Here is an 18,895-nt window from a genome sequence, read left to right on the forward strand (position 1 = left end):
TGTATCACTTATGCGGTTATAGCTTAACTTGTATAAAGATGATATATTTAACTTAAAATAGTATGACTAATTGTCTGACTCATATCACTGATTACAACAGTATATGCAAAATAGAATAAAATATAAAAACGTTTTTGATAATATCGAAATTAATATTCCGATAAGGCTGATCCGGTCATTTAGTTTTCATGGATCGAAATCTTATGGGGAATCGGAAACGGAAATGTGAATAGAATAGAATATTTTTGTTTTTAAAGCTGAAGGTTATTTGTATGTAAACCCTCTCGCACATCGACTCGCACTGAACGGCTTTTCAACTCTAACTCAGCAATTTCTTAACTTATCACCAAAAAATAAAAATCAAATCTTTATACTATTTACCTAATATTATAAATCCAAAAATTACGAAACACGATACAAACGTCACAAGCAAAACTAATAATACACCTTATGCGATGCGTCATGTTTTCAATAAAAACCTTTTTCTTATCGCGCCGCCATCTTGCCTCAGCGACGTCACTTATGCGTGGGGAGCCCTATATTTAAATTCGCGAACTATTTTTAGTTATTTTCTTTGTAAGTTAGAGGGTTATTCGCCCTTTAGCCGTTGCCGACACGGTATTTTTTTACAAAATGACAGCCTATGACGTAGAATGGTAAATGCCAAAGGCCGCTAAGCAAAAGTGTAGTTTTTGAGAGGCCTAAAAATTACGTAGCGAAATTCAAACCTATGGGTATATTACACACTAATATTATAAATTCAAAAGCAGGGATAGCCGAGTGGTTGAGGTGACTCAAAATCTAAATTTCGTCATTTTTTTATGCGACAAGATTAAACTCGGACAATATAGAACATCGACATTTCTCATTTCCGACAATACATTGGATAGACATGTCTTAACTCCGATATTACTGTACTCCGACAAAATGTTGGTTCGACAACTGTTTACTAGGAACCGACGCGACTTCGGCAACAGTCTACTACGACAACAACTGTATAACGACATGAGGTTACTTCGACTAACGCTGCTTAGAAATGCTATTATGTCGACATTCTTGCCTTCAAAATAAAACTGTATATATTTGTTTGCGGAAAATGAATATAATGTCTTCCTGCAATATTATTACATCTCGAAAGGGAAAAGTGCAATTGGTCGTTGATGGATTTATTTACTGTGTGAACAAAGTGCGTGACAATGTTTATTATTGGTATTGCATTGAAAAATGTAATAAAACGTGTAACGTCTGGATTAAAACAATAAAACATGAAGATGAACACCATGTTGTAAGTAAGAAAATTAACGTGCATACTCACTTACCACAGCCTGAACTAATCCAAGTACGTAAACTTCATAAAGTCCTAAAAGATAGTGCCGTATCGTGTGGAGATAGGCCTTCACAAATAATACAACGCTGTAATTATGCCATTCCGTCCACTAGCGCACCATTTATGCCAAATAAATCCGCTATGCAAGCTATGATTCACCGAGCTAGAAACCGAGCTATTCCTAAACTTCCTGTTACACTCGAGGATTTAGTTATACCAGAAGAATACCAAACAATAAATGGTAATTTTTTTTTGATTGCCCTTTATTGTCATGAAGGTGAAATAGTCATAATTTTTGCAACTGAACCAAATTTAAAACTCCTCGCTGAAGCAGAATTCTGGATTATGGATGGCACATTTAGATGCAGTCCCAAACTGGTATATCAACTTTACACTATACACGCTATGGTAGGGGACCAGGAATCTACTCATCAGATTTAACCATTAGTGTATGGGCTCCTTTCGGGCAAGAGCGAACATTGCTATTTTATATTTTTGGAGTTACTGAAAAACAACACTTATAATAGGATAAACTTGGAATTAAATCCCAGAAAAATCATTACAGATTTCGAGAAAGCCGCCATTAACGCTTGTAAACTTAGTTTTCCCAGAAGCCAACATAAGTGCTGCTTCTTTCATTTCGTTCAAATTATATGGAGGCGTATTGAAAGAGCAGGTCTATCACAAAGATACAGCCAAGACAGCCAGTTCGCTCATAAATTGAGACACATTACAGTTTTAGCATATTTACTTCAAACACTTTTTATTTAATTCAAAACCTTCCACCGAGGTTTCCACCTCAATTGTGGTCTATATTCGACTCGATAGCGTGCAATGTACCTACAACACAAAATGCTTGCGAAATGGCACTCCAGATGGAACATACTTTTAAATAGAAAAAAATGAATATATTGAAAACAATAACAGAGTTAAAAAAAGAGCAAAGAAACACTGAGAACGAAATATCTCGAATAAGGGTACAAATACAAAAACAGAGTTATAAGCGCCAGAAGAAACACGATGAAAGATTAAAAAATCATCTGCAAATGAAAGAAGAAATGGAAACTATAGAGTTTTTAGAAGGAATTGCCTACATTATGTATTTAAAAAGGCAATAAGATTTTATGTTAATTATAGCTTTGTAATAAATAATCCTTTGAATTTGTATGTAAGTTATTTCTTTACAAATATATTTAGTAAATATTACTGTTGTTTCTAAAAAGTGTAGTGTTGATTTTAGACACAGTAATAGTGTCGACATAATAGCATTTCTAAGCAGCGTTAGTCGAAGTAACCTCATGTCGTTATACAGTTGTTGTCGTAGTAGACTGTTGCCGAAGTCGCGTCGGTTCCTAGTAAACAGTTGTCGAACCAACATTTTGTCGGAGTACAGTAATATCGGAGTTAAGACATGTCTATCCAATGTATTGTCGGAATTGAGAAATGTCGATGTTCTATATTGTCCGAGTTTAATCTTGTCGCATAAAAAAATGTCGAAATTTAGATTTTGAGTCGGTTGAGGGACTCAAAATCTCTGGTTTCTAGCTCGGTGAATCATAGCTTGCATAGCGGATTTATTTGGCATAAATGGTGCGCTAGTGGACGGAATGGCATAATTACAGCGTTGTATTATTTGTGAAGGCCTATCTCCACACGATACGGCACTATCTTTTAGGACTTTATGAAGTTTACGTACTTGGATTAGTTCAGGCTGTGGTAAGTGAGTATGCACGTTAATTTTCTTACTTACAACATGGTGTTCATCTTCATGTTTTATTGTTTTAATCCAGACGTTACACGTTTTATTACATTTTTCAATGCAATACCAATAATAAACATTGTCACGCACTTTGTTCACACAGTAAATAAATCCATCAACGACCAATTGCACTTTTCCCTTTCGAGATGTAATAATATTGCAGGAAGACATTATATTCATTTTCCGCAAACAAATATATACAGTTTTATTTTGAAGGCAAGAATGTCGACATAATAGCATTTCTAAGCAGCGTTAGTCGAAGTAACCTCATGTCGTTATACAGTTGTTGTCGTAGTAGACTGTTGCCGAAGTCGCGTCGGTTCCTAGTAAACAGTTGTCGAACCAACATTTTGTCGGAGTACAGTAATATCGGAGTTAAGACATGTCTATCCAATGTATTGTCGGAAATGAGAAATGTCGATGTTCTATATTGTCCGAGTTTAATCTTGTCGCATAAAAAAATGTCGAAATTTAGATTTTGAGTCGGTTGAGGTCACCACGCCAAACCCACTGAGCCCGACATGATGCGAGGTCGATCCCATAGGATAAGCATTCATGTGATCCACGAATGCTTGTCTTAAGTCTAAAGAAATGTGAGTGTGTAAGTTTCTCTCCTGTTCACACTCAAGGGGATGGACCTATTTCGTTGAAATTTGGTCTGAAGGTAGCTTGCATCCTGGATTGACACACAAGCTCCTTTTCTCAGACTCCAATAACGGAAAATAATATTTTTGCAGCCTTAACGTATTTGCCTTGACATCCAGGCGAAGCCACTAGCAACAGCTAGTTATTGACAAAAATCTTGAAAAATAAATCTTGAAACGTCTTTTAGCAATCTGTACCTGCCTAAAGTTTAACAATGCTAGAGTTTTGCATTATATTCCAATATACCCCATGACCAATGACGTCATCATTATGACGTATTCGTTATGACGAAGTGCTGCGGTTTGACCCGCGGCCTGTATGTTATCAAGATGGAATATCTTAAACGGAAATACTATTGAATTCATTATAACTTTGCGTAGGTGTTCTGAAGAATTGATTGGAGTTATTTAATAATACCAGCTTATATACGTCCCACTGCTGGGCACAGGCCTCTTCCCGTGTAGGGAAGGTTTGAGCATTGATCACCACGCTAACTCACTGCGGCCGATTTCAGATTGCATTATTTAGAAACTAGCTTTGCTAGATACTTTTTCTTCATTAATCAAATACACTCTCTAAGTTCTAAAAACGAGAGAGGTGTAAGTAATTATTTTCATTAAATGTAAAAACTGGCCATTTGATAGTCGGAATCTCGATTTGGAGGTTTCGTTGAAATAAATACAAAAAACCATGTTGAAAGAAAAAGTATGTCTTTACCAACCGCTTCATGATTTTTACTGTTATAGAGACAACAAGAATATATGATCTGTATCTAACAAAAGAGAATTTCTTAAAAAAAAATCTAATTTGTCCGAGAGGCTGGTTTCCCAAAAATATTGTATACCTATTTTCATTTTATCTCAAGTTAGAAACCTTAGAAACACATTTTATTTCACTGAATCCTTTTAATTATTTGTTTACAAGATAAAAGAACAAATACGTAACAAATATTTTTTGGAAATTTCTTCCGTCACACAGATATCCTAAGCAGCCTTTTTTTGCCAATTTCCAAGTTCCATAATGTACTTAGATACTTCTGGGCGGCCATTTTTTATTTCTAAGCTATTTTGCCAACAATAGCATATATTATGCTGTTTACTACGTAAAATATTGACGTACAACAAACGAGGGCGTCGCCAAGGGGGGGCAGGAAGGGGCAGCTGCCCCCCCCTAGAGATTCTAAAAAACTTGCCAAATATCACGCAACCAAAGTCCTAAGTATTTGACTAGATTCGCTTGAAGTTCAAGCCTTGAACAATCATTCCCATGCGTTGAAACTCGAATGAATTCACCAATTCCACTCTTAAGAGCCATTTCACAAAATGATTGCGCTCAAGTTTAGCGTCATTGTCTATGTGTGCGTAGCGAATCACACGAATGCAATATAAACAGTGTAACATCAGTAACATGAGAGTCAAGACCGACGAAACAATCTTGAGCCGTTATTGTAATATGTTTTGGTAAAAATTATAGATTATGAAAAATTGAATATTTTATTTAGCGTAATGCGTTTACACATTACGCTAAATAAAATAAACAAAGAAACACTGATAGGTATTATGTAAAATATTTATAGCGAATGATACTTATAAAAAAATGGTTAAATAGAACACGGGGTGGATGTACAATGGGGCCGGTGTTTCCTTGTCGTCTACGTCGGATCAGATACAAAAGTGCTACCCTCTTCCATGCGGTTTAGACAGTTTCTCATTCTAAAATGCTAAAAAAATAACTATTAATTTCCGATATCTACGTATAAATCAATGTTAAATATAAAAAAAGAGTATAAAAATAAATATATTTTACCAGACAACTGATATACCGACTTCTCTGATAATTAAACAAAATACGCTGTACGCTGTACACTTATTCAAATTCAAACTCCTTTTTATTCTATTTTTCTAATAAATATTATTATAACTTATTTACAAGTTTTTTATTGCATAGTCAAGAGCTCGTGCTCCTGTAGCTTTACACATTGGACTCTGTACTGTCACAGAATACCTACAATTCATACCTACTTTTCTCATTCATAGAGAATGAGAAAAGTATGAATTGTAGTAAGTAAAGTCAACTTGCCCCCCCCTGCGCCATCGGCTGGCGACGCCCTTGACAACAAACAATGCGACAAAATAAATGCTAAAATATTTTGACCCCGACCAGTTAACGTGATTTAGCCCTGTAGGTACTGTTTAACCCAGATAACATCGTTTGCGATACCAGTCTACACGTGAAACTTACCGATTATCGTATTAAAAGAAAGGGCTAAGACACGCAACCGAAAAATACGTATTTTAAGAGTTATTGTTAGGGAAAATGCTATTACACTTGTGTTTGAGCTTTTGATGCTTCGTGGAGCGTAAGTATGTCCATCAAAAGCTTATGTTATATGGTTAGTCGAATATTGAGTATCGAGTATTATGGTTCATAGTCTATGGTAGAATAGTAACCTCCCTAGATTAAATAGAGTTGTTAGTTGATGACAATAGAATAAGAGAGCATTACCTTGTACCTGTGTATCTAACAATTTGAATATTAAAATAAACCTGTTGAAGACTTATAAAAGATGTTTAATTATTAATAAAAGACATCATAACATGGCGCTGCGTAATCGAAGAAATCAGGTTCGTGACATATTCAAATAGATACGCTGACGTGTTCCGAGTTCTGCAAGTTGGTTGTACAAAACAAAGACGCAAAGTGAAACAAGAAAATGGCGGAGTCTGCACAAAAAGAAAAAATGAAATCCACTGGAATTATGGGACTAAAACCCCCTACAGGCTTAAAAAACCTATCTATGGAGGAATACAAAAAATTTATGCAGAGATTTGAAATATATAGATTAGCATCAGGAGCCAAGAATGAAACTAGCGAAGTGCAAACAGCGTTACTTTTGCATTGTATGGGTGAGGAAGCCCAGGACATACATGCAACATTCGATTTTGAGGAAAATGAGGCGTACAACTACGAAAAGGTAATCAAGAAATTTAATGAATATTTCATACCAAGAAAAAATGAAAGTGTCAATTCACATTTATTCTTCACCAGAAACCAGAAAGAAAACGAAACATTTGATAGTTTTTTTACTGATATAAAGAAGCTAAGCGTAGAATGCGAATTTGGAAATCTGTCAGATAGAATGCTAAGAGATAAGATAGTCACAGGAATTATTGACAAGAGATTAAAAGACAGACTACTTAGAGAAAGCGACTTGACACTAAGCAGCAGCACACAGAAGGTCCGACAGATTTTGTAAGTTCATTAGTTATGACAACTAAACCAGATGGAGCTATGAGAATTTGTTTAGATCCACAATATTTAAATACTCAAATTAAAAGAGAACAAATGATGATACCTAATGTTGATGAAATAATAGCAAAGTTAAAGGGAAGTAATTATTTCAGTACCTTAGATGCAAATAAAGGCTTTTGGATGATAAAATTATCAAATAATAGTAAAAACTTAACAACATTTAATACACCATTTGGAAGATTTCATTTCAATAGGTTGCCTTTTGGTTTAGCTTCAAGTCCAGAAGTTTTTCACAGAGTATTTAGTGAAATATTTAAAGATATTGATGGAGTAGAACTTTATATAGATGATATTTTGATACATTCTAAAACAGAAGCTGAACATGACAGAATATTAGAACAAGTACTTAAAAAAGCACAAGAATATAATATTAAATTTAATAGGAAGAAGTGTAATTTTAAAAAGAAAGAAGTTAAGTACCTAGGACATGTATTAACAACAGAAGGAATTAAGGTAGATCAGAACAGAATAAAAGCTATAGTAGAGATGAAAGAACCAAAAACTCAGAAAGAATTATTGAGGTTTTTAGGTATGATTAATTATGTTGCGAGATTTATTCCCAATGTGTCTGAGGTAACAGCACCATTGAGGCAATTGATTAAGAAAGATGTACCTTTTGTATGGTCAACTGAACAAGATAAAGCATATAAGAATGTGAAGAAATTATTAATTGAACCACCTGTTTTGAGTTATTTTGATATGAGTAAGCATATTATACTGAGTGTTGATGCTTCCAAAGCAGGATTAGGTAGTGTCATATTACAAGAAGGAAAACCTATAGCTTATGGTTCTAGGGCAATGACAGAAACTGAAAAACAATACAGTCAGATCGAGAAAGAATGTTTAGCAATTTTATATGGAGTAACTAAGTTTCATCAGTACTTGTATGGAAGTCAGTTCAAAGTAGAAACTGATCATAAACCGCTTGTAGCAATTTTTTCTAAACCACTAAATAGATGTCCAGCGAGATTGCAAAAAATGAGAATGGCTTTACAGCCTTATTCTTTTGAGTTAAATTATAAACCAGGTAAAGAACTATTAGTAGCAGATCATTTGAGTAGATCACATTTATCAGAAACAGAAGAAAATTCAGATTTAAAAGTAGAAACACATGTAGCCATGATTATGGAAAGTTTTAGAATATCAGATGAAAAACTTAACGAATTAGTGTTAGAAACAGCTAAAGATGAAGAATTAATGGCAGTAAATAAATATATCTTAGAAGGATGGCCAGAAAATAAGTCATTAATAGATAGTAAAGCAAAAATTTTCTATAGTTACCGAGATGAGTTGAGTAATATAAGAGGATTAATTGTAAAAGGTAGAAACATAGTAATACCACAATCAAAAAGAAAGGAAATATTAGAGAAAATACATTATGCACACTTAGGCATAGAAAAAACCAAGGTATTAGCAAGAAATTCAGTATTTTGGCCAAATATGAATAAAGAGATAGAAGATTTGATACAAAATTGTGACACATGTAAAAGTTTTCAGAATGTTAATAGGAAAGAATCAATGATTGAGAAAGAAGTTCCAAGAAAACCATGGGAAATATTGTCAATAGATATATTTTTTCTATATTCAAAACCATACATATTGATTGTTGATGCTTATAGTAAGTATGTAGAAATACAACCATTAAATAATTTATATGCAACAAGTACAATTGACAGTATTAAAGAAATCCTAGCAAGACATGGTATTCCTTATATAGTTTATACAGATGCAGGAACTCAATTTAGTAGCTGTGAATTTAAAACTTTTGCTAAAGAATGGAATTTTAAACATAAGATAGTAAGTCCAAAACATCACCAAGGGAATGGATTAGCAGAAAGATACATACAAACTGTTAAGAAATTGTTAAAAAAGCTAATTTATGATAAGAAAGACATTTACTTAGGTTTGTTAATGTATAGAAACACTCCTGTAACAACAGATGGGAAATCACCTTCAGAATTGTTATTCAATAGAAACATTAAGACAATTTTGCCAAAATTAGATTTACAACAGGATAGGAAGGACAAACATAAACAAGAACTTTTAAATAAACAGGAAATTCAAAAAAAATACTATAATAAAGGAAGTAGAGACTTACCAGAGTTGAAAGAAGGAGAAATTGTTAAAATACAGGATGAGAATGGTAAGAAACCTCATGAGAGTGGAGTAGTGATAAGGAAAGGTAGTGGACCTAGATCGTACCAAGTAAGAAATGAGTCGGGAAATATTTTAACTAGGAATAGGAAAATGTTGATTAAAGGAGGAAAATATCATGATAGGAGCAGGGTAGTAGATCAAGGAGATTGTGAAGTTAGTGAGAGACAAGAAGTAGAGAGGCAAAAGATTCAAGGACATGACATACAAACTAATGTGACACCTAGAGATAGGGATTCTTCAGGGCAAGTTATTTCTAATAATGATGCATCAAGTAGTAGAGCATCCAGATCAGGTAGATTGATTAAAAGACCAGGTTATCTTAAAGATTTTGTTTAATTAATAAGTTGATACATCAGTAAGATCTACATGATTAATAAGAATTTAATTAATAATTAAGAAGTTTGTATTTTCATATGATTGATTGTAACTAAGAAAAAATAAGAGTCTTCATCACTTGTGAATTTAATAGTTAACTTCAGTAAGAAATTGTTATTAATTATCTAGCTTGGAAGTAACTTGATTTGTAAACTTAAATGTTCTTATAGTAAATGTATAAGTCAGTAGTTCAGTATAATCTCAAGTAAATAATGTAAAAGGGAAGGATGTTATATGGTTAGTCGAATATTGAGTATCGAGTATTATGGTTCATAGTCTATGGTAGAATAGTAACCTCCCTAGATTAAATAGAGTTGTTAGTTGATGACAATAGAATAAGAGAGCATTACCTTGTACCTGTGTATCTAACAATTTGAATATTAAAATAAACCTGTTGAAGACTTATAAAAGATGTTTAATTATTAATAAAAGACATCATAACAGCTTACTTTTTCATTACGTGATTTTCGTTTTTGTAACTTATATTGGGTACTACAGTATACTGTAGTCATGTTGTTAAAAAAATGACACGTAGCGACATCTGTTGAGTTTTCACTTGAAATTTATTTTTTATTTTTGCTATTCGCCCCAAGATGGCACTTGACAGCGTTTTAACGTTTCTCATGTTCAGATTATTCAGTTTATATTTAGTTAGAATAGTACCAATTTATTATTGACTAAAATATACTTTAAAAAATGTATAGGTATTATAGAATTTATTTCTAAGATGACCAACAAAATTAAACGCATTCTCATCATTCCATGCATAAATGAAACGCTCTGTCACGTCAATGTCAGTATTGTCAGTCAAGTTTATTTATACCACGCATTGGTTGTGTAAAAGGTTATATTTGTAATAATTGAACAGAAAATAATAATGGCAGGGGATCCACTTGACGAACTAGTGCAGTTCTTAAAGCCTGAAGCACGGATAGACTTGAAACATATAGCAGTGGACCATTTAGTTGGACTTTCAGGGACTGAAGACGGTATAAACACTTTGCTATCTCAAGACAAAATTATTCAAAGTATCATCGTATTAACAGACGATAAAGTTGAAGAAATCGCTAAAAACGCTTTACTGATCCTTGTGAATATAACAGCGAGTGCTAAAGGAGTTACAGAGCTCTTAAAATTCAAGTCCGATGGCAACAAAAACATCGTCAAATTACTTATAGGTTATGTTTTAAATCCAGAAAAAAAGGACGCAGATGCAGCCTGCATGGCATTATCAAACATTACTCGCGTAGAATCTGAAGTAGAGTCGACTTTAGATACGTTTTTACCGCATTTAAATGACATTTTAAACGCTTACTGCCATGTTGAATTTAACAAAAGAGGTTCACATTTAAACTACATAGGACCCATGATTTCAAACTTATCTTGCTGTCACAGGATACGAAAATGGCTGACAGAAGAAAACCCACACATTCCTTTATTGAAATTACTACCGTTCTGTAGCTATGAGCAATCAAATATACGCAGAGGTGGCGCTATGGGCACATTGAGAAACATATCTTTCGATCCCGAGTTCCACAGTTTCCTCTTAAGCAACGATTTAGAACTGTTAACATATTTATTAAACCCAATTATGGGTGGCGAAGAATACATTGATGAAGAAATGGATATGTTACCAATTTCTTTACAATATCTACCGAAAGAAAAGCAACGAGAAACTGACGTTGATATACGCAGAATGATTTTGGAAACGTTAAACAAACTGTGCATGAGAAAGACCGGCCGAGAGATTTTGAGGAACAACGGAGTGTATTACGTATTAAGAGAGTATCACAAGTGGGAGAAAGATCCGAAGGTACGGTTAGCGTGTGAGAATGTTGTAGACATACTTATTCAGAAAGAAGATGAGGTTGGTGCAGAAGAATTGTCTGCCGTAGAAGTACCGGATGATATGGTAGAGAAGTTCCAGAAAATGGATGAAGATTATATTAAAGAATAAATATTTAAATATATTTTTGTTATACATTTTATGGGAGTTTTTATTTCATTAATTGATAGCTGTGTTTGTTTCATCAGGTTTAGTACCGAAAAAGTAATGCGACTTTACAGAATCTCATGGAAAATTTGTTCAAACTATGCCTCCCAAAAAATAGTGCACTCAGCCACTTCAAAAATCTAAATCAAAATTGGTTTATTAAAATTGAGCTACTAAATAACACTTTGAAGGTCAAATTACATTTGACAGTCTCCAGTTTCGCCCACCCTTCACCACTCCCTAAGCGAGCTTTTTTGCGAGAGAAGATACCGCGCAACTAGCTCCCTAACAATACGCTGCCTGCGTTTAAAAAACATAACAAAATCAATTCGTAAATGGGGAGCGAATAAAACTATCAAATGCAAATGTTCTTGTCATTTATTAAACAATCAGATATAGTTAAACGTACCCTAGACCTTACATAATGAATTAAAGAGGGTTTGTCAGTGCGTCCTCTTAACGCAGGTATCTACAAAGAAAAACTTTAATTAACAATCTCAGCTTTTAATTACAAACAAACTGAATTACATAAGTGGAAGTCAAAACTAAATATTTGAACTATTAAATGATGCAACGGTTTACTCACGCGTATTTATCGGGGTAGCCCGACTAGTTTCAGACCCAACCGGAGTACTTCATGAGCTGACGCGGCTGGGTCGCCAGTCGGTATTGACGTAGGCAGCGGTGTCAGAAAACCGTTACATCATTTAATAACGAATTATCGTGAAGGAACTTACTATAAAAATTATTGTAATACTATTTAAATCTTATGGACTGTTACACAAAACAAAATCAAGTTGTTTTAAGCCAAGAAGCCGTCGGAAATATCTGCGCAACTCGCTAGAATGCGTTCCCCCTCGTCATGTCTAGCGTAGAAACATTTCCGAAACTGTTACCTTATAAACAACGGATGATTTAAAAGTATAAAAATAAATAGATACGCACGAACAGAATATTTTATTTTTGTATCGTATTTTTTTATATCTCTAAAGTTTGCAAGACGTCATAATAGACAGGTGTGCAGATATTTCCGATAATTCATAACAATGGATACGTATTTTTGTTTTTTGAGATTTTTTTTTATTCCTTAGCATTTGGCTAACACAATAATTCTAAAATCAGTACGTGGCGGAATTGTCAACAGTCAGACTACAATGAATAATGTTTAGGAGAATACGAATAATTTCCAATTTAATTCAATTTCCATTCATCCATGCAGGAATTACCTCCTAGTGTAGTGTCGGATTCCATGGTACAGCCGAACGTCCACCGAAACTAGATTAGTTTACATTAGCTCGCATAATGCTTAGGAGAATAAAATTATTATGAGTTTCTTTTGTCCTAAAAGACAAAAATACCTATACATTATAAATTAAACTGCAAACGATCACCGAAAAAACCGCCCTGTATAGTTTGAACACAAAAAAGAGAAATTCTTGTTTTTTATTTTTAAATATACATATTTAATTCTTAAACGTTTTTACAAATTAAGGTCAATTTCCACTGGAAGAGTCGGTCAGAGTCAGATCACTGATACAACTTTAATAAGAAAAAAAGCAATATTTTTACAAAAATACTTAAATTTAATCATTAATATACAAATGAACATTATTCGAGCGGTTTATAGTTCTTTATCGCTTCCATACGAGCCTTGCGCCTCTCCGATGGTGTTGCACCTTTAATTTTGACTATCATGTGAGCACCTTTCTTTGAAAAGTCAGGTTTGTACGAAGTATGATATTCCTGAAAAATTTAGATTTTTGCTATTAGTTCCTAGTATTGTTTTATACAACTTCGGAATGGGGATGTTGACTTGTTTTCGCAAAGTAGTCCAGATCGACCCCCAAGGTTCCACGGGAGACTTGCCGAGGGTGTATATAGGCGTGAATAAAAAAATGGGGGTCCATAAGATATTAATGGGGGTCCACGAAAATTATCTGCATTTAACAGTAAAGAGTAAAACTTGCGTATTCGATATCTATACTAATATATAAAGCTGCAGAGTTTCTTTGTTTGTTTGTTTGAACGCGCTAACCTCAGGGACTACTGGTCCAAATTGAAAAATTCTTTTTGTGTTGAATAGACCATTCATTGAGGAAGGCTTTAGGCTATAAATTATCACGCTGCGACTAATAGGAGCGAAGATACAATGGAAAATGTGAAAAAATAGGGCAGGTATAAATCATAACTTATATCTTCTAACCACGCCACGGGGACGAAGTCGCTGGCAACAGCTAGTCCAATGTAAAGACAGAGCTCAGAAGCGACACAATTTTATTTTTAGCTTCTTAGGCTCACTTTGGCTAAGAATGTTGTAGAAATATAGCAGCAGCGAGTCCACCGAAACCAGTAAAATTTTGAAAGTGGTCCACGAGAAAAATAAGTTTGGGAACTACTGCTTTAAACTATGAACTCTTTACTCACATTCTCCCAATCGTCTGAGGTGTCTGGCGCTGACTGTACAACTGGCACTGTCGGTCGATGGTCGTCATCCATCACATATAGTTGTGTATCCAACATATGACGTTTTGGGCAAGTCGAAACATGGTACTGAAAAGATAATTGCTAAGTTAACAAGTATATTTATCTATACTAATATTTTAATGCGGATATCTCTCTGTCTCGCCTGTCTTGTGGAAACTACTGAGCTGATTACGAAATATTGTAGACAGATAGTTTATAGCCTGAGAAAGGACATAGGCTAGTTTTGGATTCATGCAAAATTGGTTGGATTTATGCAACTTAATTTTGAGGCACTTCCCGATATGCTAGCAAGCTGAAATTTTCAGTGTAGCTTCAAACCTGATGACAATGCAATTTACTACTATAAAAATGCCCAATTTTGATAATGTTGGAATTTTAAAACGTAGTTATTTAGAATTTTTAAATCCATTAATTTTGGCTTAGACAAGCATTTACAGAATAAAATAATAAAACTGAATACGTACATCTAACTCAACATCATTAACAACATGTGTTGCGTCAAACGGACACGGTACTTTCTTGCTGTCCGGGTGCTGTTTCCGGCACTTCTGTAGATGTATGTGCATACGGTAATGTTCAACTTGGTGAGCCATGTTGTAAGGGCACGAGATCATGTCATGCGGTTTGGGCTCCATCGTTACTGGAATTGATAATTACTTAGTTAACGGTGAAACGGGGTAAAGAGGTATTTTTGGGGTGGATAAAATAAAAATCAAAAGTTTTTATTTCGGGTTAGGCTGTTTTCTAGGCATTTTAGAGTGCTACAATAATGACTATGGTTGCACGGTTCCAAAGTGTCATTCTTATAGAGAAGAACTGGCAAGAAACTCCAACAAAAAGATAGAAACAGTTTTTATTAAAATAAGAAATATAGAGATCATATTATTAATATTTTCAAATTTTTGAGCGCTTGGAAGGTATCCAACGAAAATTCATGATGTTCATTCAGTTCCATTCTAAACTATATTTGCCTAACTATGTTATTCGTTGTAAAAAAAATCATATTCTCCCACTATATATATTGATATATTTTCTATGAAATTTATATCATACAGACGCTCCCTATTAAACATAATTTAAGTTGTATTTTACACATTTCCTTATTCTATATAGTTGTCGAACTACTTCTTGTATACCTAATGTCTATTTGCATCTTGTAATAGTACTAAGTTGTAGTTTATAGTTATCTTAAATCATTCTGAAAATGTCATGCATGCCTATAATCTGTGCCATTACTGTCTCTATTACACTTTGAAAATGTAAATGTTAAGCTTTAAGGTAATTGTACTGTTGGTGTACTAAATAAATAAATAAATAAATAAATATGAACGGAGAAAAATTGCAGACTTGGCATTCTTGTTCAAGATCAAGAATGGTTCAGCCGATGTACCACAATTGGTGGGCAAGGTGGAAATGTGCGTACCTAGTACATCCTTACGTAAGTTTAATCTGCTATTCACACCGACACGAACTTCTTACAGACAAAACTCTTACATGACAAGAGCAAGTCGTACTTATAATGGGACCTTTTTTTTTTTTGTTTAGGCGGGGGAATCCTCATGGACACCCACTCCCTCGGGGGAGGAAATGGGTAGTGTCAGACTTTAACTGACGAAACCTGAACCGCCGTGCTACGTCATCCGCGTCTTTGTGTCGGTGTATGGCAATGCGTTGCAGTCCTTCATATACCGACCGCGGGCTTCCAGCGGCCAGTAATGTGGGCCGTGTTATAATTATTATGTAATCAGTGGAAACTTGTAATTGGAGTTATTTCTACTAGTAAATATGTTTAAAATTTGTGCACTTAAAATAAAATAAAAAGATGTTGATAAAAAATTCATAACAAATATTTTATGTTAGCAAGTGCATGCAACCCCCTAAAAAAACACTATTTTCTATTAACCCCATTGCACAGCATGTTTTTGAAGGTATTTTTGGGGATGACAATTAACGAAAGAGAGTAGAACTAGAGTAATTTGCATCTTTTATAATAGACTTTTAAAACTATGGCGACCTCCGTGGTCGAGTGGCGTACACACCGGTTTCAAGGTGTCGCTAGCTCTGAGGTCCCGGGTTCGATCCCCAGTCGGGTCAATGTAAAAATTCACATTTCTACATTGTCCCGGGTCTGGGTGTTTGTGGTACCTTCGTTGTATCTGAATTCCATAACACAAGTGCTTAAGCAACTTACTTTGGGTTCAGAACAATGTATGTGATGTTGTCCGCATTTATTTTATTATTATTATTTATTTGGAGTGATATGTTAGCTCTCATTGGATATATGCAATACTAAACTATGGCTAAATAGTTATTCATATATGCATACAGAGGTACTTGAAACAGGACTCTACACCACTTAAATTGGATGTTTATTTAGTATACATCAACAGGGATTTGTTTAAGAGAATCCTTGTGCGAGAGATTGAAAAGACATTTTTAAAGAAAGAATAACACGGAGGAGCTTATGGCTAAGCTATAACCGCATAAGTGATTCAATCACAGGTTAAGCTATGCTTGACGGGTTTGTCCGTAGATGGGTGACCATCTTCATCATAACGAGTTGCACATTAAATTGTGGGTCCCGGCTATCATTCCTACATCTTTGACAGCCTTACGGGTAGTCAGAAGCTTGAAGTCTGTCAACCAGTCTAACTAAGGGGTATTGTATTATACAAGTAACTGGGTTGGGGAGGTTAGCTAAGCAGTTGCTCCTTGTAAAACACTGGTACTTAGCTGAAACTAGTTGGACTAGTAGCCAACCCCAACATAGTTGGGAAAAGGCTAGGCTGATGTAAAGAAAGAATAACACAATACGGAATATTATATGTTTTTAGGGGTTTAAAAACATTAAAATTATCTACTTGCACAAGGACTTACATGTACTACGTTATTAAACCAAATTCAACAACAATGTATATTGTTAGTCTATTTAAAGTAATCACACAATTCTCAATTTTCTTTCAAGTTAGACAAGGGATCATTATTAACTACAATGTAGCTATTATATCAGATTAATTAAAACCATTTATTAAAAAATAATAAAGTACTACTACCGATAAAAAATTTGGCGGGTGGAAAAGTTTACTGACGCGTTTGTATTGTTTTTTAAAAAGCGAAAATCTCAAGGCAATAATTCATACTGCTATTAAGTAAAAAGTGTTACGATCTACTTGTTAAGATTATAAAATAATGGAAAAGACTACCTTTGTTAAGAAAAAGTGCTGATTTATACAATAAGCTTATGAGGGACAAGTAATTTAGAATGTTCAATAATATTTAGATTTAGAAGAGCTACTTACATGATTATTGGCAACTTAATTAAGAAAACTTCTGCTTTTGCTTACGGAATAAAAAGCAATGTGTAAATAGCACGAAATCAGAAAATACAACGTTTAAAACTTGAATGACAACTTTGACCACAGAAGAAAAGTGAAATGAAATCTGTTGTTCAGAATTTGACAGCTTCAAAACACGTTTCGTTATCTAAAAGCAAAGGCTAAGCGAATACAGCCACAAGGAGTGAACTAATAAGTTATTAAAAATAAAATTTTAATACTTAAATATTGCATAGACATAAACTTTTTATGTAATAAAACCAACACAAAGTAATATACTAGTTATGCGGCTTATTAAACTGTACATGTAAATTACTTTAATGAATGCGACTAATTACGCCTTTTTAATGTTAAAACTCCGTGCTCATTTATTCTGCTTTCAAAATATATTGTTTATTAAAGGGACTTCCCCTATTCGAATAATAGGAGTTACCACAGAGGTGTAATAATAAAAAGAAAACGTTGAAGTATGCATCAAAAAGTTTGTAAATTTGTATATTTTGCAAATGAAGTATTGGAATCCGATATCATTTAAGCCTCATGGCCGGCCGAGCAATGATCGTCTTCAATATCCTCTGAATTGCCTGAAATAAGTATGCACTAATGAACCAGCGGTTCAGCAGGACAAAGGTGTTGATAGTAACTATCGTGAGAATGATTAATTATTCAATGATGCAACGGTTTACTCATGCGTATTTTTCAGGATTGCCGGACTAGTTTCGGATCCAACCGGAGTCCTGAATCATGAGCTGACGCGCGCCGCGTAAAATACGCGTGAGTAAAAAGTTTCATCATTTAATAAAGACAAAGGTTACCTATAAGCAGCTAACATTTCTTTTATAATGAATAAAATGGATTTTCCTTGCTTTTAAAATTTATGAGGTTCCTAAATAAATGTGTCCCAGGGGGTAGGCATATATTATGCGCGAGAAAACTCATGGCTCTGGCTTAAACAGTAGAAGGGGCCCTTGGTATTTTTAGTCTATACAGTCCGACATGTACCAAATAGTGTTTCTTGTGAGATGACGTCAGATAGAAAGGTATGGAAGAAGACATCTTGCGCCGACCACAAATAAAAATAATTGGGATAACGGCAGGGGCATAATGCCAATCCGACATATACCAACGCCGTGCCCTCGACGTGGCCTAAAATTACCACCTGTAACTACATTACGGAAGCAATAAAGCATTGAGTATTGAGTGGGTTGTAGTGTAGTCGTGTTTCGGAAGGCACGTTAAATTGTGGGTCCCGGCTGTTATTCCTACATCTTTGACAGTCGTTACAGGTCATTTAAATGTCTTGTAAATGCAATGTAAAGTTATATATGAATAAGTGATTTAAAAAAAAAAAAGGTAGTCGGAAGCTTGAAAAAGTCTGACAGTCAGTCTAACCAAGGGGTATCGTGTTGCCCAGGTAACTGGGTTAAGGAGGTCAGATAGGCAGTCGCTCCTTGTAAAACACTGGTACTTAGCTGAAACCGGTTGGACTGGTAGCCGACCCCAACATA

The 18,895-nt window shown here is 34.4% G+C and overlaps 2 protein-coding genes across 2 annotated transcripts; one reads left to right on the top strand and one right to left on the bottom strand.

Annotated features, from left to right (window-relative positions):
- The first annotated feature begins 10,371 nt into the window (after positions 1-10,371).
- LOC113509017 (protein HGH1 homolog) lies at positions 10,372-11,561 on the top strand. The gene has a single exon (XM_026892253.1). The coding sequence runs from the start codon at positions 10,453-10,455 to the stop codon at positions 11,530-11,532; it is 1,080 nt and encodes a 359-aa protein (XP_026748054.1). The 5' UTR covers positions 10,372-10,452; the 3' UTR covers positions 11,533-11,561.
- A 367-nt stretch (positions 11,562-11,928) lies between these two features.
- On the bottom strand, positions 11,929-17,476 carry LOC113509018 (gametocyte-specific factor 1-like). Its single transcript, XM_026892254.1, has 4 exons — positions 17,352-17,476; positions 14,517-14,692; positions 13,993-14,118; positions 11,929-13,311 (listed from the first exon to the last, which is right to left on the bottom strand). Exons 2-4 carry the CDS (start codon positions 14,685-14,687, stop codon positions 13,177-13,179), a joined length of 432 nt encoding a protein of 143 aa, XP_026748055.1. The 5' UTR covers positions 14,688-14,692; positions 17,352-17,476; the 3' UTR covers positions 11,929-13,176.
- Between the last annotated feature and the right edge of the window lie 1,419 nt (positions 17,477-18,895).

The sequence above is a fragment of the Trichoplusia ni genome, chromosome 3, assembly GCF_003590095.1.
Source record: "Trichoplusia ni isolate ovarian cell line Hi5 chromosome 3, tn1, whole genome shotgun sequence".
Classification (NCBI taxonomy): Eukaryota; Metazoa; Arthropoda; class Insecta; order Lepidoptera; family Noctuidae; genus Trichoplusia; species Trichoplusia ni.

Bases quoted from the DNA above. Each gene is read 5' to 3' on its own strand.
- LOC113509017 (XM_026892253.1), top strand. From the start codon at position 10,453: ATGGCAGGGGATCCACTTGACGAACTAGTGCAGTTCTTAAAGCCTGAA.
- LOC113509018 (XM_026892254.1), bottom strand. From the start codon at position 14,687: ATGGAGCCCAAACCGCATGACATGATCTCGTGCCCTTACAACATGGCT. The intron at 14,119-14,516 runs GTACGTATTCAG...TTATCTTTTCAG, and splicing joins TTAATGATGTTGAGTTAGAT to TACCATGTTTCGACTTGCCC. The intron at 13,312-13,992 runs GTGAGTAAAGAG...TAAATTTTTCAG, and splicing joins CCTCAGACGATTGGGAGAAT to GAATATCATACTTCGTACAA.